The sequence below is a fragment of the Centroberyx gerrardi genome, chromosome 14 (assembly GCF_048128805.1).
Source record: "Centroberyx gerrardi isolate f3 chromosome 14, fCenGer3.hap1.cur.20231027, whole genome shotgun sequence".
In the NCBI taxonomy this organism is placed as follows: Eukaryota; Metazoa; Chordata; class Actinopteri; order Beryciformes; family Berycidae; genus Centroberyx; species Centroberyx gerrardi.
In genome coordinates, this window is record NC_136010.1 from 5,281,937 (window position 1) to 5,304,164 (window position 22,228).

The 22,228-nt window shown below is 41.7% G+C and overlaps 1 protein-coding gene across 1 annotated transcript in view; it reads right to left on the bottom strand.

The window, feature by feature from the left end:
- Nucleotides 1-22,228, bottom strand: part of bsna (bassoon presynaptic cytomatrix protein a) — a 205,836-nt gene that overhangs the window by 136,181 nt on the left and 47,427 nt on the right. Inside the window, exon 2 of the mRNA XM_078288251.1 lies at nt 19,543-20,212. Within this exon, the coding sequence (XP_078144377.1) occupies nt 19,543-20,212 (670 nt within the window). The remainder of the gene's footprint in view (nt 1-19,542; nt 20,213-22,228) is intronic.

Sequence of the window (22,228 nt, forward strand, 5' to 3'; positions counted from 1 at the left end):
GAGATGAACCTTTAAACCAGTCAGTCAGACTAATCAGATCCACATGTAATCTCATGATCCTGTCCTGACTAAACACTGTGATACATGGAGGGAGAGAGAAATAGAGGCAGAGAGAGAGAGAGGAAGACAGACAGAGAGATGAGAGAGAGAGAGAGAGAGAGAGAGAGAGAGAGAGACAGACAGAGAGATGGAGAGAGAGAGAAGCTTAAGTAAGTGTAGTTTGGAGAAAAGGAAAAAAAACGAGACATTGCCAACATCAGCTTCAGAAATGTTTGCGGGACGTTGAAAGTCAGCGTCTGAACTCTGCTCATACTGATCTCTCCTCATACTGATCTCTGCTCATACTGATCTCTACTCATACTGATCTCTCCTCATACTGATCTCTGCTCATACTGATCTCTGCTCATACTGATCTCTCCTCATACTGAACTCTGCTCATACTGATCTCTGCTCATACTGATCTCTACTCATACTGATCTCTACTCATACTGATCTCTGCTCATACTGATCTCTACTCATACTGATCTCTGCTCATACTGATCTCTACTCATACTGATCTCTACTCATACTGATCTCTGCTCATACTGAACTCTGCTCATACTGATCTCTACTCATACTGATCTCTGCTCATACTGATCTCTGCTCATACTGATCTCTACTCATACTGATCTCTGCTCATACTGATCTCTACTCATACTGATCTCTGCTCATACTGATCTCTACTCATACTGATCTCTGCTCATACTGATCTCTCTTATTAACTTAATTGCGTGTCGACTTTCAGCCAGTCGTTTTAAACTCTGACTCGCAGCGACAGCCTGGCAGAGACTTACATGAATTATTTGCGGCTGCTTTTTTCGCTCTGTCGTGTGTTTTTACCTAAGCCGCTGTTCCTGCTGCTCAACAGGATTACTGTTATTGGTGGAAAGCTTTCAGACAGTTCGAACTGTTCTGGCAGGAGTTTGCCAATAACAATTTGCTGTGTTAAAGACCAGCTTTTATTTTATTTTTTATTTTTTTTTTAACTTTAATACTTGGAGATTAGATTGGCTTAGTTTCAGATACAGTACAGTACAACACAGTACAACTTTTACTAATATATTTTTATTTTTATTTTTTTTTATCTTTTACACTGTAGCTTTTACCCTGCACTATAATACTGCTACCTTTGTTTTTTTCTCGTCTTCTTTTTCTTGCTTTGCAAAATAAAAGGAAAAAAAAGAAAAATAGTGACAATATTGGCTTAATTTCAGATGTACTATAAAGGGAAATATTTGATATAATAAGCATTTCATTAAGTTTTACATGTATAATGCTGTAGATGGAACTATTTTTTTATTTTTTGTTTTGAATTTGCTGGAAAGAAAAATCTGTTCATCTTTTCATATAAAGACCAGAGTGACATTAATGGAACTTTTTGCATATAAAGACAACACTTAGTTTCAAACATAAGCACTTTAGATGAAATGGTTTTTGGGGGAGTTATCCGGAAACGTATAAAAGAGCAATTTGTTCTGGAACATTACATAAAGACCTGAGCGGCAGCTGAGACTCAAACTGCCCAAGAAAAGCGGGAGACAATGGAGCGCTGATGAGCTCGCACGGTTATCACAATTATAGGTGTCATCTGAATCATAATCATTATCCGCCGTCTACAGCGATGAAAATATATCCTGTCGTTCGGGGCGGCGCGGTCGTGTCCGTCGTTACAGGAGGAGCCGTCGCTGTTTTCGACTGCGGGCGCCTTCTGAGAGACCGCTCCCGTTCCTCTGGAGGGAAAATGCCATTAGGGTGATAAATAGATTATGTCATTAGTGCGAAAATATAATGGGTGCTTACCAAAGTGTGAAAAGTGTCATTCCTGTAACCTGTGTCATTACTGTTACTATTATCGGCAGGGAGAGGACGGCGCCGAGTGGAGCCGTGGGTCCTGAGGGGGGGGCGGGGGGGGGGGGCAGTGTGTCCTACAGAGAGACTAGAGAGTGTGCCATGTACTTGCGATGTCGCTGGTTCGAGTCCGTCTCGTAACCTAGCTCTCATGTCATTCTGCCTCTCTATTCCTCAATCAATCAATCGAGCCAATCAGCACCTTTGTGGGCGGGACTAAGGTTTGAACCGTTCATGCAACGGTTTTTCATTGGCCTTTCAGCAGAATAGATTTGTTGAAATCAGCCTCTTCACCAACATATTGTCTTTGCAAAACTATATTTTTATCAAAATCGACCGACATTCTTGTTAAAGTTGGTAATACGTCGGTCACTAGTGATCGCTTCAGATACGTCGGTCACTAGTGATCGGTTCAGATACGTCGGTCACTAGCGATCGGTTCAGATACGTCGGTCACTAGCGATCGGTTCAGATACGTCGGTCACTAGTGATCGGTTCAGATACGTCGGTCACTAGCGATCGGTTCAGATACGTCGGTCACTAGCGATCGGTTCAGATACGTCGGTCACTAGTGATCGGTTCGGGGAAAATCAACCCCCCCCACGCAGAAAATGTCTAACGAGGAGGAAATCTCAGCTGAATAATGGAGTGGGAACCAGACGGCCGTTCAGTCTGAATATCAGGCCGACACCTATTAGGTTGAAATGTAAAATAAGAACTACAGTGCATTTACTTTCACAAGCCTAACGTGGAAATTATAAACATTTGTTCTCTGAAAACCTTACAGCAGCCTAATCTTCATCACTATTATCATCAACAAGGGAAGTAAAGAAGATGCTCTGCCTCTTTCTTCAGATTCTCATCTCTTGCACATTGTTGCATACTACTGAAACTTTTAGAATGGCTCCATCTATTTCATACTGCATACATGTTGGTATTTTTAGATTTTAGGGAGTGGCCATGACACAAGATTGAAATAAGTTATTGTAACAAAAAGAGGGGTGTTTTTCAAAAACAAATTAATTAAAAATAAGTTTACATTAGTTCTATTCTTGTCTTTTTTGTGGGACCTTCTGCCTGCTTATATGTGTGTGTATATGTGTGTGTAATGCATTGAATAGGCCTACATCTACATAGGAAAATGAAAGTTCGGGTAATGACATTAACGTTACCTTTAAGCGCGCGTGTGTGTGTGTGTGTGTGTGTGTGTGTGTGTCATGCTAACTGTGAGAAAGAGGTTTAATTAGCCATGATGAAGTGCTGAAATAGCTGGAATGTGAAATGGACTGGAATGTTCTCTGTATCAAACGTCAGCGGCGGCGATAATATATACTGACGTCCTCCAACATACACATCTACTTCTCTCTCCCTCTTTTTCTCTCTGTTTCTACCTTTCATTCTTTCTCTCACTTCCTCCTCCCTTTCTCTATGACTGTCTCTGTCTCTGTCCGAGTCTCTCTGCCTTTATCTCGCGCTATAACACCTTTTTCTCTCTCTCTGTCCTTTACGCATTCGCACTTTTTCTGTCACACACACACACACACACACACTCATTATTTGTGAATTCACAGTAAAAAAAAAAAAAAAAAAAAAAAGGGTGAGATCTTGAAAGAGAGAAATGCGCTCACTCCGAAATCTGGATCGATACGACAAAACTGCCAACGGCAAAACTTCTAACAGACAAACAAACGGCATGATCTTCATTAATAGTAACAGTATTGATCTCTAAACATTCTGATCTTAAATACAGATATGAAGTGCAAAAGCCTGATTCAATAATATGCGTCTGCATTGGCTGCACTGGCGCATCGGGAGCTCATGGAATTGATTGACCTACATAGAATAGAATAGAATAGAATAGAATTAGAGGATTTCGAATGAGTCTCCCAAGTTAGTCTTATTTGACATGCCCCTTCCTGACTGTCTGCTCTCTCTCTCTCTCTCTCTCTCCCTCTCTCTCTCTCTCTGTTTTCTCTCCCAGTTCAATCGCTGGCTTCCTCTCTCGCTCTGTTCCTCTCTTTCCCTCTCAATTTCTGGCATGAAATACAAAAGTAACAAAACACCAAAATAACAGATTATAACCCAGATTCAGGAACAACAAATGGTTCAATAACATCATACTAATCAATAGACAAATGTATCTATGGTCATACAGTATGTTTTGTCCCTCCTGTCTGTAATTGTGACAAGTCAATGCATATCTCACTGGAAATGTGGCACACTCTTTTCTCCTACAATATATTGTTATTTTTCTTTTATTTGGGGAAAGGCTTTCAAAGTGACTCCATATTATTTTGAATTTAGGAAGATATTATTTCTTTTTTTTTTCAGTGTTGGGAGGGTTTGTCGGATTTGAGGAGAGGGAGAGAGACATACAGAGAGAGAGAGACAGGGGAGGGGGGGCAGAGGAAGAGTGTATGCAAGAGAATGAGAGACAGGCAGAGAGATGAAGAAAATGAATGAAAGAGAGAAAGAGAGAGAGTTGGAAGAGCAGAGAGGAGGCAAACGACACTGAGTAGCCATTTTATTAGGTACACCTGGCTACTGTCTGGCAGGATTATGAAACATAACATCGACACCTGTCGCTCTTCAGCACTTCTTTCTGTCAAAAAAAGGTCGCCTTGGTCACTTAAAACAACGCAATCTGACATTTCAGGCAATTTCAATGTGTCAGTTAAACAGCCAATGACGTACAAGAAAATTTAGGGCCAATCAGATTTCAAGGGTAGCCAATGCCACCGCTGGCCAAGCCTTTGGCTCCGCCCCCAGTCTGCAGGAGTGAGCTGTTTGTGTAAACAGGAAGATGTACCAAATAAAGTCTGTCTGTCTGTCTGCAAGGTGACAGAGGGTTAAGATGGATGCAGGATAGAGGGAGGTAGGGGAGGATAGATTGATGGATGGATGGATGGATGGATGGATGGATGGATGGATGGATGGATGGTTTCTCCCTCTGTCACTCCTCTCCCTGCTTCAACACAGAGTTTGGATCAAGGGATAGACTGAGGGATCTGTAAGCCACAGCGGTGAGTAAATCCATATGTGGAGGTAATCCACACTTTCCCACACTCCCCACTCTCACTGTCTACTTGTGCTGAAATTGCCGACAGCATGTGTTTACTTAACCCCACAATAGTGTTTTTATTGCTTATTTTAAATTATATTTTCGTGCTTACACTACCAGTGAAAAGCTTGGACCCTCCTGATTGAATGTTCTATGTTTTTCATTCTCTTAAAGCCATTTTGATGTAAAGGCTTCTGCTTAAATGCTTGAAATTAGTTTCTTAGACAAATATAAATAGTGAAGTTGATCCTATGTATGAATTTCTTTCCAAAGCCTTTTGCCTTTCCATCAAAGCAAAGGGCGGCTGCTTTAAAGAATCTAAAATATAAGATAGTTTTGATTTGTTTAACACTTTTTTTGGTCACTGCATAATTCCATTTGTGTTATTTCATAGTTTTGATGACTTTACTATTATTCTAAAATGTGGAAAATAGTAAAAATGAAAAATATTTTTATATTTTCCCCACTGAATCCTATTACTTTTGCTGCTGCAATGACATCATTTCCCCATGAGGATCAATGAATCTCATCTTGGAGAGAGGGAGGGATGGAGAGGAGGTGAAGGACAGTTCACTGCCTTTCCGTGAGTCTCTTTTAGCCATTTACACTGGGTTTGGATGGACAGATGGATGGATGGATGGAAAGGTCATCGGTTTAATACCCAGTCCCTGCGGTGTGTACAAATGCTGCTGAAGTGTCCGTGAGCAAGACGCTGAAGCCCCACCTGCTCACTCAGTGTAAGTCTCAGTGAAGAAGAGCGGCAACACAATTCCCAAGATGTAAATGTAAATGCAAAACTGGGGAGAGGGAAGGAGAGAAAGCAAAGACATGGAGACAGAGAGAGAGAGAGAGAGAGAGAGAGAGAGAGAGAGGAGGGTGAAACGACATAGGAGAAGTGTGGTGGATCTGAGAAAGATACCAGGTGTTTCAAAAGTAGGAAAAAGTGGGAAAAGTGGGAAAAAACCCAATATAATTATGAAAAACAAAGCTGTGTTATATGTTGTTTTTAACTTATTTAGTCGCTCAATTGTCAAATTTCATGGAAACAGCAGAAATATTTAACCCCTTGCATCCTGAGTTTCCCCTTACATTTCCTCTTAAGCTTTAAAGTGGGAAGAAAAAAAAAATTCAAACTGTACGGCAACATCTCATCGATTTTCTGTATCTGCTTGTTCCAACACTTCACTGAAGCTACAGCTGCTTATATTGAGTGAAATATTCAAACCAAAGATGCCATATTTTTTTATGGCTGCATCGATACAACAGTGATGGAAAAATGTGTTTGGTATCTTTGGAAACTTTGGGATCTTGACTAGAATTTAAAATAAAGTTGTGTGGGGTTTTGAACAAAGCTTGGCCGTGAAACGTGTGTTTGTAATGATGGTCCCACATGAAGGACTTAATAATATTGAGTATTAATTAATGCAAAAAAATCGATACAGCTGAGTATTGCAATATTTTTATCCACGATACTGTATCGATTTTCCAGCCCCTCGTATCGATACATTAAAAAAAAATTATTCATGTTTTTTTAAACGGATTTAAAATGTCCTTCAATTTCCCTCAAATCCCTTTGAATTAAATAGTTTTGACTCAATTTGTCCGCTGAGTTATCAATATAATGTGATGTACATATTAGACTACCCAGGTGGTACACAGCAAGTTGTATTTTCAGCTCTATTTTTAAATTTTCAGTAAATTATGTATCGTATCACAATGTATCGTGATACAATCAGTCCTTGCCAATACCCAGCCTTAGTATTACAGTAATAATGTGTATAAAAATGTATAGCTACTTTTGAAATGGGCTGTAGATAGACACATACAGAGAGAGAGAGAGAGAGAGAGAGAGAGAGAGAGGAAAAAGGAAGGTGAAACGACATAGGAGAGAACAGAGAGATGTGGAGGATCTGAGAAAGAGAGAGAGAGAGAGAGAGAGAGAGATAGAGAAACAACACAGGAGGAAAGCACCGAGACAAGAGAGAGAAAGTAAAATCAGGCTGAGATCGTCCAGATTGAACAGCAGCACTAATGTTCTGTTCTCCTGTCTGAGCCGAGCGCTGCTGCTATCAGATGAAACCCGTCAGACCTGCAGGCTGAAGCTGAGCGACGACAGACTGACACACACTGAGGGTGCAGAGCCACCCGGACACACACTGACGGTGCAGAGCCACCCGGACACACTGCTGAGGGTGCAGAGCCACCCGGACACACACTGACGGTGCAGAGCCACCCGGACACACACTGACGGTGCAGAGCCACCCGGACACACTGCTGAGGGTGCAGAGCCACCCGGACACACACTGAGGGTGCAGAGCCACCCGGACACACTGCTGAGGGTGCAGAGCCACCCGGACACACTGCTGAGGGTGCAGAGCCACCCGGACACACTGCTGAGGGTGCAGAGCCACCCGGACACACACTGAGGGTGCAGAGCCACCCGGACACACTGCTGAGGGTGCAGAGCCACCCGGACACACACTGAGGGTGCAGAGCCACCCGGACACACACTGAGGGTGCAGAGCCACCCGGACACACTGCTGAGGGTGCAGAGCCACCAGGACACACTCTGAGGGTGCAGAGCCACCCGGACACACTGCTGAGGGTGCAGAGCCACCCGGACACACTGCTGAGGGTGCAGAGCCACCAGGACACACTCTGAGGGTGCAGAGCCACCCGGACACACTGCTGAGGGTGCAGAGCCACCCGGACACACTGCTGAGGGTGCAGAGCCACCCGGACACACACTGAGGGTGCAGAGCCACCCGGACACACTGCTGAGGGTGCAGAGCCACCAGGACACACACTGAGGGTGCAGAGCCACCCGGACACACACTGAGGGTGCAGAGCCACCCGGACACACACTGAGGGTGCAGAGCCACCAGGACACACTGCTGAGGGTGCAGAGCCACCAGGACACACACTGAGGGTGCAGAGCCACCCGGACACACACTGAGGGTGCAGAGCCACCAGGACACACACTGAGGGTGCAGAGCCACCAGGACACACTGCTGAGGGTGCAGAGCCACCCGGACACACTGCTGAGGGTGCAGAGCCACCCGGACACACTCTGGTCCGTTCACAAGGTTCACACGTTTCAGTTGTGGGACGAATTCCCGTTAAAACTGGAGCAGGTATTTATGACTCAGAGGAAGCATTATCATATGAAACTGACTCACGTAGAACAGAAATACAGTTAATATGTGTTTTATTAGCGTCTATCAAACTGAAATGATTGAACTAAACTTTATCTGGTTATATAGATATAGATCCAATAAAATTCAGATACTTCATTTTATCTTCTTCCATCTTGCTGATATGAAACAAAACTGTTAGATCTATTGTTTATATTCTAAAACTTTTGGAAAAATTTGAAACTGTAACCTATTTATTTGGATAAAATCAACTTAATCTCTTTCCTAAACACCTAACACATTTTTTTAATCTTTATTTATTTATTTATTTATTTATTTATTTATTTTGAGCGTAGAAGTGTTTCATACTTTCAAAAAAGCCATATGGGTTTCATTTTAAAATGCTATGCATCTGTTTTGGACACTTTTTGCTACCTGGAATTCACCAGTAACCATTTAAAAAAAAACACTGTAATTCAATCTTCAAAAACCTAAATATTTTATGAGCAAAGATCTTAAGATGACTGAACTCTTTTATGTAATTGATGTGCTTCACTTTGATGCCAGAAGTCACTTTGTGGGAGCAAGTGTCAGTTCTTGAATATTTGATGAATATTTGATTTGGAATAAAGCTCTTCATATATATGCATTTGTGGAGAGGAAATTGTTACCTGATATGCATCATTCAATACTTAGTAAATATATATAGATTATGACTTCCTCTACGATGCAACATTTTGTAAGCCGAGGTCTTATGAAAGCTGATAACCTCAGTAACACAGCGAGCTTAGTTTTATCTTGATGTCAATAACAATTTTGTAAACAAAGGTGTGGGATTTCATCTCGCGAAAACACGCTAAAGGCAAAACACATAAGCAGCCTGTTAGAAGAGTCTTTTTTTTCCTTTTTTTTTTCACATGAAGGCCTAAAAGCTGACAGTTCTTCTACCTCATACTCCTCTTTTGATGTAAAATTCATATTACAGTGCAGGAGATTCGAGCAAAAGAAAAAAAGAAAAGCCTGTATTTACTCCTTTGACTCTTTTAACTAAAAAAAGAATATTTTCTCCCACAAATGGAATATAAAACATAGAATAATACTGGAAGATCAATCTTCCTCATATCTAAGATCTAACCCACACTACAAAACATCATGACTTCTTCATCGTTGCTGCCTTAACTGCAAATCTACTGTAAATGTAACTGCAGTAACTAGACATTAGTGGTAATTTATTCCAATGAAATGTGAAAATACTCAGTATAACAGTGAGATAAAAAAGGGTGTTAATCTGCAGTCACAGGAAAACTCAGTAGACACAGATTGTGTGTAAATGGTATTACTGAACTCAATAAAGACATTATGACATACGTGCATGCACACACACACACACACACACACACACACACACACATATAAATAGAGTCTGTGACAGGCAGGTGCTGAGATTTGAGAGGATGGAGCTGAAAGAGAGACGTTGAAACTGCAGATTTCTCCGGAAACTAATTAATCCCCCCCCCACACACACACACACACATCACACACACACACACACACACACACACACTTCTATTAGCAGCCCTGTGTGCACGCTGGGTCTAAAATTAGTAAGCAGTCTGTTGAACAACAAACAGGCTACAGGGGAGAGGAGACACGCTGCCAAGAGGCTTAGATGGCAAACGGCTCGGAGAAACGGAGATGGGCAACACTGGCAACAGAAGGGAAGGATACTGGTAGCCAAGACGAAGTCAATGTGAAAAACAATGTTGGCTTCATCAAATATCATTACACCTTCAGCAACTTTTATCAGTTACAGCAATTATACTCTAATCTCGACATGTAGATCAATTAATTTGCCGTGTTACATGCAGTGTAATCAGGAATTTGGTTCTTCACATTCAAACGCATCTACAGTTTACTTTTCTTGCTATGGTTCACACGCCAAATTACAAGCAAATCAGGGCTTGTAAACAAAAGTCACATGACTCACAATTAGCTTGTTTATTGGTTTATTGGTAACTCGTCATCCTGCAGGTTAGAGATTTTGGCAGCAGGAGGAATCAAAACAAATCTGACTCCAGCCCCTGTGACTTCATCTCAGCATGATGGACTCGTCTGTCTCTTCTTCTGTGGTGTTCATACCGGTTAAGAACACATGAAGAAACAGCTGAATATGAGCATCAGTCCAGACTTCATTTTGTTCTGCTAGGCTTTCCATGCATGAGGAACTGCTGGCTATCAGATGTCAACATTCGTCTCCTTCTACCCATAATCCCTTGTGTTTTGTGGTTGTTTCCTGTAGTTGGTTGGATGACGTTCTCTCTCCTAACGAACCGCACCGCAGTTCTCTTGTTAGAGGACTGAGACTCTCTGTGCCGTTATTTGGTGCCACCAGAGTTCAAAGGTCATCGTTCTCTCCTGGTCAAAGGAACCGAACTAAAGGAGGAAACGCTCCAGAGTTAGAATAAACTGATCCAAACGTGACATACAGGTACATATGGAAAAACCTCAGTGGGGAAAGTGAACAAGAAATGCTGATGTGTCCTGAGCCCATGATCTGTGAAGACGCAGGTCGTTAGATTGTCCGGTACTACGAGTATGAAGATGTGATTCAGCCAGGCAGAGGGCAGCTCCCAGGTGTGAAGGTGTATGACAGTGTGAGCGTGAAAAAGGTCGCACATGCTCAGTCGACTTTCCCTCCTCACCCGAGGGGGCGGAGCACAGCGGCAGCTCCGAGTCTCGCTCAAGGACTCGTTGAAAAGAGACTCGAGACTAGAGCCGTTGTGGAGATTTAACTTTTATTACATTTCAGAAGAAAAATCTATACTTTCTACTCACTGCATTTTTAGAACAGGCTCGTTACGTAAATTTAACACCACGTACTTTTATACTTTGACACTTTTGAGTAAAGGATTTAAAATGGTACTTCAACTTTTACCAGCGTTTATTTATAGATGAGTACTTGCAGGACGGCCGCCCCGGCTCTCCACTGAAACCCTCATCTGGAAAGACTCACAGTAAGTGCAGTGGGAGGAGAGGTCGCTATCTGGGAGTTCAGCAGTCACAAGCAGCCAAGTAAAGCGGTGAACTTTTTGGCTTGTGGCCCCTTAAAACGAAGCGATGCCCACTCACCCCCCCCCCCCCCCCTCCCCCATCACAGGCTGCATATGCAGAGCGGTGCAACAATTCACCCAAAAAATGATTTTCCCTTTTCAGGTCGTTTCATTTGACTATCAGAGGGGGCAGAGAGGCTGGAAACTATTCTGTATTTCACACGAAAAAAAGCAAAAATGAGAGAAAATCTGAAAAATTAGACATGATAATATACTGTATGGTATAGTAGAAATACTGTATGTTTTTTTTCCTATCCTATAAATCATCTCACGACCCCCCGAAATTCCCAATGTACAAATAAACTTAATTATCATGCGTAGAAGCTGACAGTGACTTCACATTGGATTTAAGTACTTTGAATTGTTAATTATCGTTTACTACAGCTTCTTCTCTCATTTCAACTTTGTTACAATAAGTAGAGTATAAGTAGAGTACAGCACCAACACTGCCAGGGTTAAAGTTTCCATTTCCACCCGGCCGCCCACAATGAAACACGCAGTCACGGTGCTGTGAGGCACTTTGGATAAAAGCATCAAGCACAAAATTGCACGCATTATATTCCTTTCACTAATGGCTTATGAAGTCACTGTTTTCAGTGTTTTCTTGCGGAGGTTCACACTTCAGCATGTTGCTCTTTAGCTGGGTTCACTGAACTCCTGTATTGTCGATAAATCAGGTTTGTACGAGCCACAGGCCGGCTGCTAATGTGTTTTCCATCTCTGCACAAAACAGTTTCTATGTGGGGAGTGACGTTTGCAGTTGAATCTCAGTTTAGTCTGTTCAGCGGTTGATATTGGGAACACAGATACTGTAGTGGTTTGAAGTTTTAGGCATACAAACATGTCTTGGAAGCAGAAATAATCTCATTGGCTGAGTTAAACCTCAATTTATTTATTTATGTTTTATTTATTTGTTTGTTAATGTCTTTCTTCGATACATGCCAGATGAGCTGGTCTCCCAAATATTTCCTGGCCTCGCTCTATTGGACGAATCCTTTGTCTCAATTCCAGAATAGTTGCTGAAGTTGACAGTCTGTAACGGTTACGAACGACTTTTTACAAAAATGCCAATATGATTCTGAGGTCCATAATTCAGACGTAAGCCGCCACAGTGAGGGGCTCTTAACACAATTCCCAGGTGTCCTGTTTTGAAGATCGACTAACTCGTATAAATGAACAGCAGATGCAAATACACGGCGTGGGCGTTCAATATCCCTCATCCATATTCATAAGTGCTGCAACACTCAGGCTTTATCCTTTTAAGGTGCTCCGCTGTCAACAGCAGCTCACATCACACACTGAAACTTCAAATAAAAAAGGGGATCATTTCTTTCCAAGATGCTACATATCCATTTCAGAAAGAAAAATGCTACCTGAAATTTACCAGCAGATATATTTCTAAAGCACAGATGATTCTAGCCTCAAAAACATAACTGTTTTACATTTAAAATGACCAATAACCTTAATTGTAACCCATAATTTGCTTTACCTTGATGGTGGAAATCGTTTTTTAAGGGTCCAGGTGTAAACTTTTTCAATTAATGGACATTTCACTTTAGAACAAAACTCTTGATTTGTACTTAAGAAATCCACACTTAAAGAGAATTCACACATGCAGTGTCCAATAACACCCTTTTTGTTTTGGCTTCATAATTAATTTCAGTGTAAAATGGCACAGTGACTCTGTGTTTAAAGTGCAGACTGGCTGTCTGGAACTGAGAGGGTTTTCAGCCACATCAAATTAACAATTAAAGAACTGCACCACTTTTTGTTCCCAGTATGCACATTTCATAGTGGCAAAAGTTTTTAGATTAAGATTATATTCAATAAAGATGACATGTTTTGAAGTTATGCAAAAGATTTATACTTACTGCAATGACTTCTAGATGTTTATAACCTACACTACCAGTCAAAATAATAAATAGTAAAGTCATTAAAACTATGAAATAACACAAATGGAATTATGCAGTGACCAAAAAAAGTGTTAAACAAATAAAAACTATCTTATATTTTAGATTCTTTAAAGTAGCCGCCCTTTGCCTTGATGGAAAGGCAAAGGCTTTGGAAAGAAATTCATACATAGGATCAACTTCACTATTTATATTTGTCTAAGAAACTAATTTCAAGCATTTAAGCAGAAGCCTTTAGATCAAAATGGCTTTAAGAGAATGAAAAACATAGAACATTCAATCAGGTGTGTCCAAACCTTTGGCTGGTAGAGTATATGCATCGTCTGATTCTTGATGATCTGTTTTCAGGTTCTCCTCCCGGCCTTTTTGCATTCTCATTCCTCTCTAAACAAGAGAGTTATCGAACCAGTCCTGAATCATCATTCTGCTGCTACAGAGCATCAAGATTGACATGAATTATTTTGACTGTTGTCTGCTCTACTAATGGAGAATTGCTGCAGGATAAATTCATAAATGGAGACGTTTACAGTGGCCGCTTTGTGCCACATATATGTATATCCAATGTACAGCTGCACAGCATGAAAGTCACCTATGAACACGCAGCAACAGCATCTAAAACTCAAGAGTAAATACTAGACTTTGAGAGAAATATGATAATGTTGCATCTTTTTTTTCCTATTACAAACCACAAACAGCCATATCATATTGCTGTTGCCATGTGAAAAGCTCGTAAGTCCAATTCTGGTGATTTTTATGTTTTGTGCTCAATTGAAAGATTACATGTTCCTCTATGGGTTGAGAAAATTCTACTATCTTTGGTCTAATGAAACCCTTTCAAACCCCTGAAACTGAAAAATGCATGGTGGTCAAGCTAAAAAAAAGAAGGTTTCATCACGCCTGAAAACTTGACATCTTGGAGACACAAAGTTTTCATGCGACAGTGACAATATAATACTAGTATCTCTGTAGCATTCAGTGCAAAGCATATTCCACATATCACAAACCGACACTCTGAGTCAGTAGACTGGACCTTGGACTTATTTCACCCCTGTCAGCAGCTTAATAACCCCATAATTTATAACTTATATTTTAAACTGTGCAATACTGATTCCGGTAATAATTTTGTGCAATAATTAAAAAAAAAAAAAGCAGGAGTGAAAGGCCCAGGTCAGGGATTTCCTCCTACTCCTCCTCCTCCCCCACACCCACCCACAAATTTCTTATTTATCTTATTTCTATATTGTTGTTGTTGTAGTATAATGCACATACTTTACATATTTTTATTTGCACATATTTTTATAATGCACATACGGTACTTTACATATTTTTATTTTATTGTACTATAATGCACATATTCTACATATTTTTATATTTATTTTCTTATTTCTATTTTTCTTTTAATTTCTCTATGCCTATATATATTTCTGTGAGCAACTGCAACGAAACCCAATTTCCCCTCGGGGATCAATAAAGTATTTCTGATTCCGATTCTGATTCTGACATCACAGGCCTCTATAAGGTCACAAGTGAACACATGTAACACTGTGAAAGCCATGTTTCCTAAACGCCGCGAATCCTGAATCAGATACATGGAACGTAATCTCTCTCTAATCCTCCTCCTTGGCCCGATAATTGGTGTCACTCTCCTGGCTAAGTCTGCTAAATGTTATCTGATGCAGAAGGCATCAGAGCGTAATAAGATATGGAGGCTGGCACTGCTTATTAGATTACCAGGACAGAGAGTACATTGATTAACTATGGTAATGATGGAGGATGCCGAGTTAAAGTATTAATCTGTAATTCCATAACAAAGCTATAGGAAGGATCTGGAGAAATTTTATGATTATGACATTTTTAGGCAAAACTTTTCGTTCAAGGATTGGCGCAAAATGCCTTATGCTTATTTTTATTTATTTCAATTTATTTCATTTTATTTTTATGCTTTTTATCCCTGTCCTCCTACCCTCAAAAGTCATTTTTTTTGGTTTAAAACATGTAAAAGAAATGTTTTGATGGTGTGAGAAGACTGCAAGTGTGTGTGATTAGTGTGTGTCATTACTGTTTATGTTTATATTTTACTGCAAGTTCAGCAGACAGGAGCATAATCAAACATACCTGACCTGTTAATATGAAATAATCTCTTTCGCTCGCCTGGCTAAGTCTGCTAAATGTTATCTGATGCAAATGGAATCAGAGCGTAATAGGAAAGATACGCAGGCTGCCACTGCTTATTACATTACCAGGACAGAGCGTACATCGATTAGCTGTGATGATAATGGATCATGTTCAGTTCAAGTATTAATCCATAACTGCAGACACAACAAGGTGGGAGCCATGACACATAAGAGCTGGTAAGGGAATGGGTTGGAGATATTTTTCTTTATTATAAATATTACAAATATTTTGGTGCAAGGAAGGATAGTCTGTGACATTTAAAATTAAGTTTAAAGGATATTATTAATATTTATGTGCAGTTTAGGATCTTTAAGAGGGCAAAGGGCAAATCTTATGTTTACATTTCTACTTCATTTCAGCTCAAAAGGCCTTTTGCTAGAGAGTCATTTTAAACACAAATTGCCTGGTTAGATATAAGCTAAATAAAAAAAGATCTAAATAAAAAATGTTTTTTTATGAACATGATGCTAGACACTGCCTGTTTAGGATGCAGCATTATTTATTTACTTTTTATTCTCTGCATTTTATTTCATTAGTGCTTACCCTTACAAAAAAAAGTCACATGTGAAAACCCACATGCGAATTCAACACACATGTGAATTCAACACATATGTGCTTTCTGGACACATGTTGGTTTTCACATGTGAACAAATTTCCTCCCGTCGCATTCTGACGTCACGTGACGAAAAATATAAATTTCTAGATGAAGAGTTTTGGGGTTTTTTTCTGCATGTGAACTTTTTTTTTTTCACATTTTCACCTGCCAATAGATATGCCAGTATTTGTTTCACATGTGAAAACTTAATTTCACATGCAAAGAGACAGGTGAAAATGTCAATGGGAAATTTAACATGCTCACGTGTGAAACCCAACATGTGTCCAAAAAGTACTTGTGCTTTGGGTTTTTTCACATGTGACTTTTTTTGTATGTTTTATATTACTGCAAACTCAGCAAATTAGAGCATAACCAAGTGTACATGACGTGTTAATGTGTAATAATCTCTCTTTACACCGGCCTGGCTAAGTCACCTAAATGTTGCAAACTGCATTAGAAAGTAACAAGCTGTGCAGCCTGCGAGCGTTTATTAGATTACCAGGATAGAGGGCACATTGATTAGCCGGGACAATAATGAAGAAGACTGTGGGCGTTAACTGGAGGAAAGAGCTAATCCATAATTCATAGGAACAGGAAAAGTGGCAGGCCCGCTGTATTAATCTATACAAGACGGGGTTGGAAATTAAATGCAGCAGAGCTTTGTATGCAATCCCCTATTGTGTGTGTGTTTCAAATTGGCAGGATATTTTCTCTTTTAAGAACACACACTTCCATAGGAGCGCAGGAGCAGCCAACCGCCGATATTCAGGCTGTTTCTTCAGCTTTCAGTATCAGGGATAATACAATAATTGATGGTTCAATTCATTTTCTAGCAAAGTGTAATATCGCTTTAAAGATATTTCAAAACTATGAAGGTGACGGTTGTTTTTGTTGTGTTTTGTTTCATGTTATGTATTCAGTTCTGTCCTACAGGAAATCCCTGGTGGTTCCTTCAATTAATTAACAGCACAATTTATTACACAGGCAGCTTGCATGAATTATATTGAGCCAAGTGGGGCCGACTCTGTGTGTGTGCATGTGTGTGTGTGTGTGTGTGTGTGTGTGTCTGCATGTCTGTGTCTGCATGTGTATGCGTCTGAGTGTGTGTGTGTGTGTGTGTGTGTGTGTGTGTTAATCTATCAGACAGTGGAGTCCAAATCCCTAAGTCAGAGGCTTATCAACTCCTCCCTCCTTCCACTTCATTAGCATTATCCACCATTATTAACCTGTAGTTTTTTCTCTCTCTCTCTCTCTCTCTCTCACACACACACACACACACACACACAAGCAAGGATCGAAGCCTAGTCTTAGAGATGATCCCGCCCGGCATGATGTACATTCTCTGATCTCAAAGTTTCTAAAGTGACCTACATGGTCGATTGTTAAAGCAATAAACTCAGTTTTTGGGAGACCGGCTTGTTGGTCAGTTTACTTATTAAGTGATGAGAACATAGACACCAAAATCATCCACGTGTCCCCGGTAGATCATTCACTCAGCTGCTGCATGCTAACACTTTAGTATTCACTATGTTGAGTGATAGTAGGCGACTAGCATTGTGTCAAAAACGAGAAAATGAGAACTTGCAGCAGCTCTAAAGCTTGATGGTGAGTAATTTGTGTAGCAGATTGGGAAAATCTACATGAAATGGTTTAAAAATAACAAACTGTTGTTGAACTAGCAGGGACTACTTTCCCTGTTTCCATAGGGAGTGAAGGTGCTGGGCGATGGGAGACTGTTGCAGCGAAAAATCACTACGCAGCGGATGAATACGTGGTTGCGCACCTGAAATAGTTCCAAAAACGAAACCTGGCTGCATCAGCTATACTGAGTTAATTACTAAACGGTCAGTCTTCTTATTTTTTGGATAAAGCTAGTCGCCTACTATCACTCAACACAGCGAATGCTAAAGCGTTAGCATGGAGCGCCGTAGCGAATGATCTACCGGGGACACGTGGATGATTTTGGTGCAGCCCAGTCTCCCAATTTAAACGTGATGAATGAAACGCAATAGCACAACCTGACTTGTTTTTGTTTTAATTGAGTTTGTTTATCTGCCAATACCAAGCCCCTGGCTGGATCTACCATCACCGGGGATCAGTGGGTGCCAGCATGGCTAACGTGTCAGACTTCTGCCTCACCTGCCAGGTGAGCTCATCTCTCTGAGCCGCTCCTCTCTGCCCGCCCGGGGAGGCTGAGGTTTGATATTTGTCACCAGACTCTGACACCAGTCTGTCTCCAAAGCCCAGGATTGACCTCCGCCAAAACAAGACTCTTAACCTCCTCATCCCTCTCTCCCTCCCCTTTAATACCTACCATTAATATCTCCATTGATCAGTCTTTCTTCCATTGATCTTTCTTTCTGTCTTTCTTTCTTTGGCTCTCTTAGTTCTCTCCCTCCTGTCTCTAAACAGTAAGTACTGTAGTGTTTTGGCTTCCGCAGTCTTGCTGTCCCTTTCTTCACATCACACCTGAGCGGAACGCACACACACCACACACACACACACACACACACACACACACAAACACACACACACTGTCAAGACCTGTGTCTCGCCTCGGCACATTAATGGAGATTCTGTCAGCGCCTCGGGGAGGAATTACTGCCACTTTCCGAGCCCATACACTCACTGTCTATCACACACACACACACACACACACGCGCACGCACACGCACACACACACACACAAACACACAAACTCTTTCTCACACTCTTTCCATCCCACACTCATTTCTTTTGCAGCCGTGTCTCTTTACCACTCACTCTCTCTCTCTCTCTCTCTCTCTCTCTCTCTCTCTCTCTCTCTCTCTCTCTCTCTCTCACACACACACACACACACACACACACACACACATAAACACACTCAGAGTAGTTAAAGAACATCTAGAGGCAGTTACTATACTGTATACAGTATAGTAGTATAGTCATTCCGCACATGACTGGACATTGGACACAAAACATACACACTTAGCAAAGCTATATTTACTCTCACGCCTGTCTCTCTCTCTCTCTCTCTCTCTCTCTCTCTCTCTCTCTCTCTCTCTCTCTCTCTCTCTTCCTGTCTTGACCTCATTTATCTCTCGCCTCAAACCATCTCGCTCGCTCCTTCCATCGTTTCTTCGCATTCACTCAATTCGATTCAATCCAACTCAAAGGTGTTTGGCATGAAACACAATAGCACTTACTGCCAAACAATTCTCTCTCTCTCTCTCTCTCTCTCTCTCTCTCTCTCTCTCTCTCTCTCTCGCTCTCTCTACCTACGAATCCTCATCCCTGGTCTGCTTCCATGGTCCATGGTATTAGTCCCATACTGTAAATCAGCATTATCAGATTATTTAATCCATTTACGCAGCTACAAATCTACGGCAATAATCCTGGCAGCACAAAAATACTGTAGCAAAATAGAGACACACAAACAGCTCCCATGTGCACATACACAAATATTGTATGTTTTTGGATTGAAGCTATCGTGTACACACACACACACACACACACACACACACACACCCTTGTCCCACTTGTACACACTCATACACTGCACCCACACCCAATCTTTCATCATCTTTATCTCACACACAACTCAGCTGTTCCTTCCTCAGCTTGCTCTCTCCCAAACACACACACACACACACACACACACACACACACACACACCCCTCTCTTGTCTTACCTCAGTGAGGTGTGGGTTGGGGTTGAATCCACACTGGTTGCAGACGGTGGCCTTGCACTGGGTGCAGGTGTTGTAGTTGGGCACAGCGGGCGGGTTGGTGAGCTCCGTGGTCGTACACACCGGACACAGCTTGCTGCTGGGCATGGGCGCGATCTGCGGCAGGGAGTAGGGCGAGGTGGGCGTCACGCCGCGGTCCGGAGACGCCGAGGGAGACCGGCCCGTCCTGGAGCCGCCCGAACCCGTGAAGTCGACTTGGAGGTTTCGCCGGGACGCGTGCTGACCGGGACCTTGGCCTCCCATGCCGGACCCCGCCGGACCGTGGCCCATGGCGGGGCCGTGGCCCATGGCGGGGCCGTGGCCCATGGCGGGGCTGGAGCCTGGTCCGTGGCCCATGGCGGGGCCGTGGCCCGGGCCTTGGCCGGACTGCATCTGTCTGGGGGGAGTCGGGCTCTCGTGGGTGGCCAGGCGGTACGGCTCCCCGGCTCTCGACCCGATTCCTCCTCCTCCCATGCCTGCTCCCATCCCTCCTCCACCCATTCCTCCCATTCCTCCTCCCATTCCACCCATTCCTCCTCCCATTCCTCCCATTCCTCCTCCTCCCATTCCTCCCATTCCTCCTCCTCCATATCCTCCCTGTTGCATGCCAGGCTTGGGGCTTCCCATCGGACCCCTGGAAGACAGGAAGAGAGCAGAAGAAAAGAGAGAAATGTCAAATTACATTTGCATACACAGCAGAATCATCAGTCTTGATGTAACTCTGGGAGTGTAAAAACCAACACTGTGCCAGTTAAGTACACACCCATCAAAGTTAATTTAACAGTTTTGATGGTTTTGAACAGCCAACCTAACATTGGATCAGCTCTACGAGTGGACAAACTCTCAAATCAACACTTGTTAATAATTGTTACTGAAAAAATATTAACCCTGGGGGAATTTGCTGTGTAAAATGATCAAAGTCTTCAGACCAATTCCATTACTCTTATATGTTTTATGTCTCTTTAGAACAACAGCAGTTAAATTGGAGCAAAACGTATTTCACCTCTGGGCTTCAGGTTTTCTCATAAGTAATTCTGACAGTTCTGCTAGCCAGTTTGGCTCGTAACCAACCTGTACTGAAGCATTTTTGACCAGAAAAATACTTTGGCTACCAAAACAGTTTGTATCAATATTCAGTTACTGTATATAACAATTCAGTGCTTGCATATATTGTTCATTTCCTGCAAAAACTCCAATAACCTCTGTTACTCTCATTGGCAGCTGAGAGAAAACATAGATATATGTTTGATTTGTCATTTTTTTGTCTTTTTTTGGGGGGTTTTTTTGGGGGGGATTTTCACCTTTATTAGACACTCCCAAGTGTAGAGAGAGAGGGAGAGAGAGAGAGAGAGAGAGAGAGGGATTTTCTTTTTTTAACAGCAAAAGCACAATTTTTCTGTTGTATTTTTTAGTTAATTTTACCTACTCTTATTTATATATTTGATTGCAATGTTGCAATGTTTACACATTTCTTTATTCTAGTATATCTTAATTGTACGTACATTTTTTGTTTTTATTTCACACTTGCTTTGGCAATGTAAACATATGTTTCCCATGCCAATAAAGCCCCTTTGAATTGAATTGAAACTGAGAGAGAGAGAGAGAGAGGGAGGGAGAAAGAGAGAGAGAGAGAGAGAGAAAGAGACGACATGCAACAAAGGTTCTGGGCCGGATTCGAAACCAGAACCGTTTACACGGTACGCGCCTCAGACCGCTGATCCACCAGGACGCCCTTTTCCCCGCAGAGTTGAATGAATAAGGAAAACACCAGAGCAGAATTCAGCCCGGCAATTGTCACTCTATTCTAATAAATTCAATTATCTTCTAACTGCCAGAGAAACAGCGGCAGAAAGAACATTAAAACCGGCAAAATAATTACTGATTCATTCACTGGTAGCTGCTGAAAGCCGTGGAAAGACCATGGCACATCCACAGGCATCAACAAATTAAAGTGGAACGCTACAAAATAGGCAAGACAGGCCACATACACACACACACACACACGGACGTGAGGACACACATACACACTTCTTATGTGTGGAAGACAACATACACCTCAGGCAGAAAACACACACCCACCCACACACCTCTTACTTTGGGAAGACAACATTCATTCAACAAACACCTCAGGCAGAAGACACACACACACACACACACACACACACAAACACACACCTGAGGGAAAGCAAAGTGGTACAAAACTATGCCCGAGGACACTATCAAATCATTAGAAGAGGACTGATGTCAACAATAAAATATTCTTCTAATGTTGTTGACAATCGTTCCTGCATTTTTTACTTGGGCTGAGCTAGATTTTATTTAATTCCAGGTCAGCCCAAAATGGAGAAATCCAATTAGCAGATAAAAACGAAATGAATGCAGAAGAGGAGCAAATGAGAGTGACTCATCATCTTTATAACTGATTATTATCGTGACCACCAGAATTGTGTGTGTGTGTGTGTGTGTGTGTGTGTGTGTGTGTGTGTGTGTGTGTGCACGACTGTGTTAGAAGTGTTACTGTTGTGCTTGTAATTTCAATGCAATTTTTTAAGTAAAGATGTTTGTTAGTGAACAGTTAAAACTTTATTTGACTTTCCTGAATTGCCTTTGCTTGACCCTATGCTACTGACACATGCAGCTACATACATTT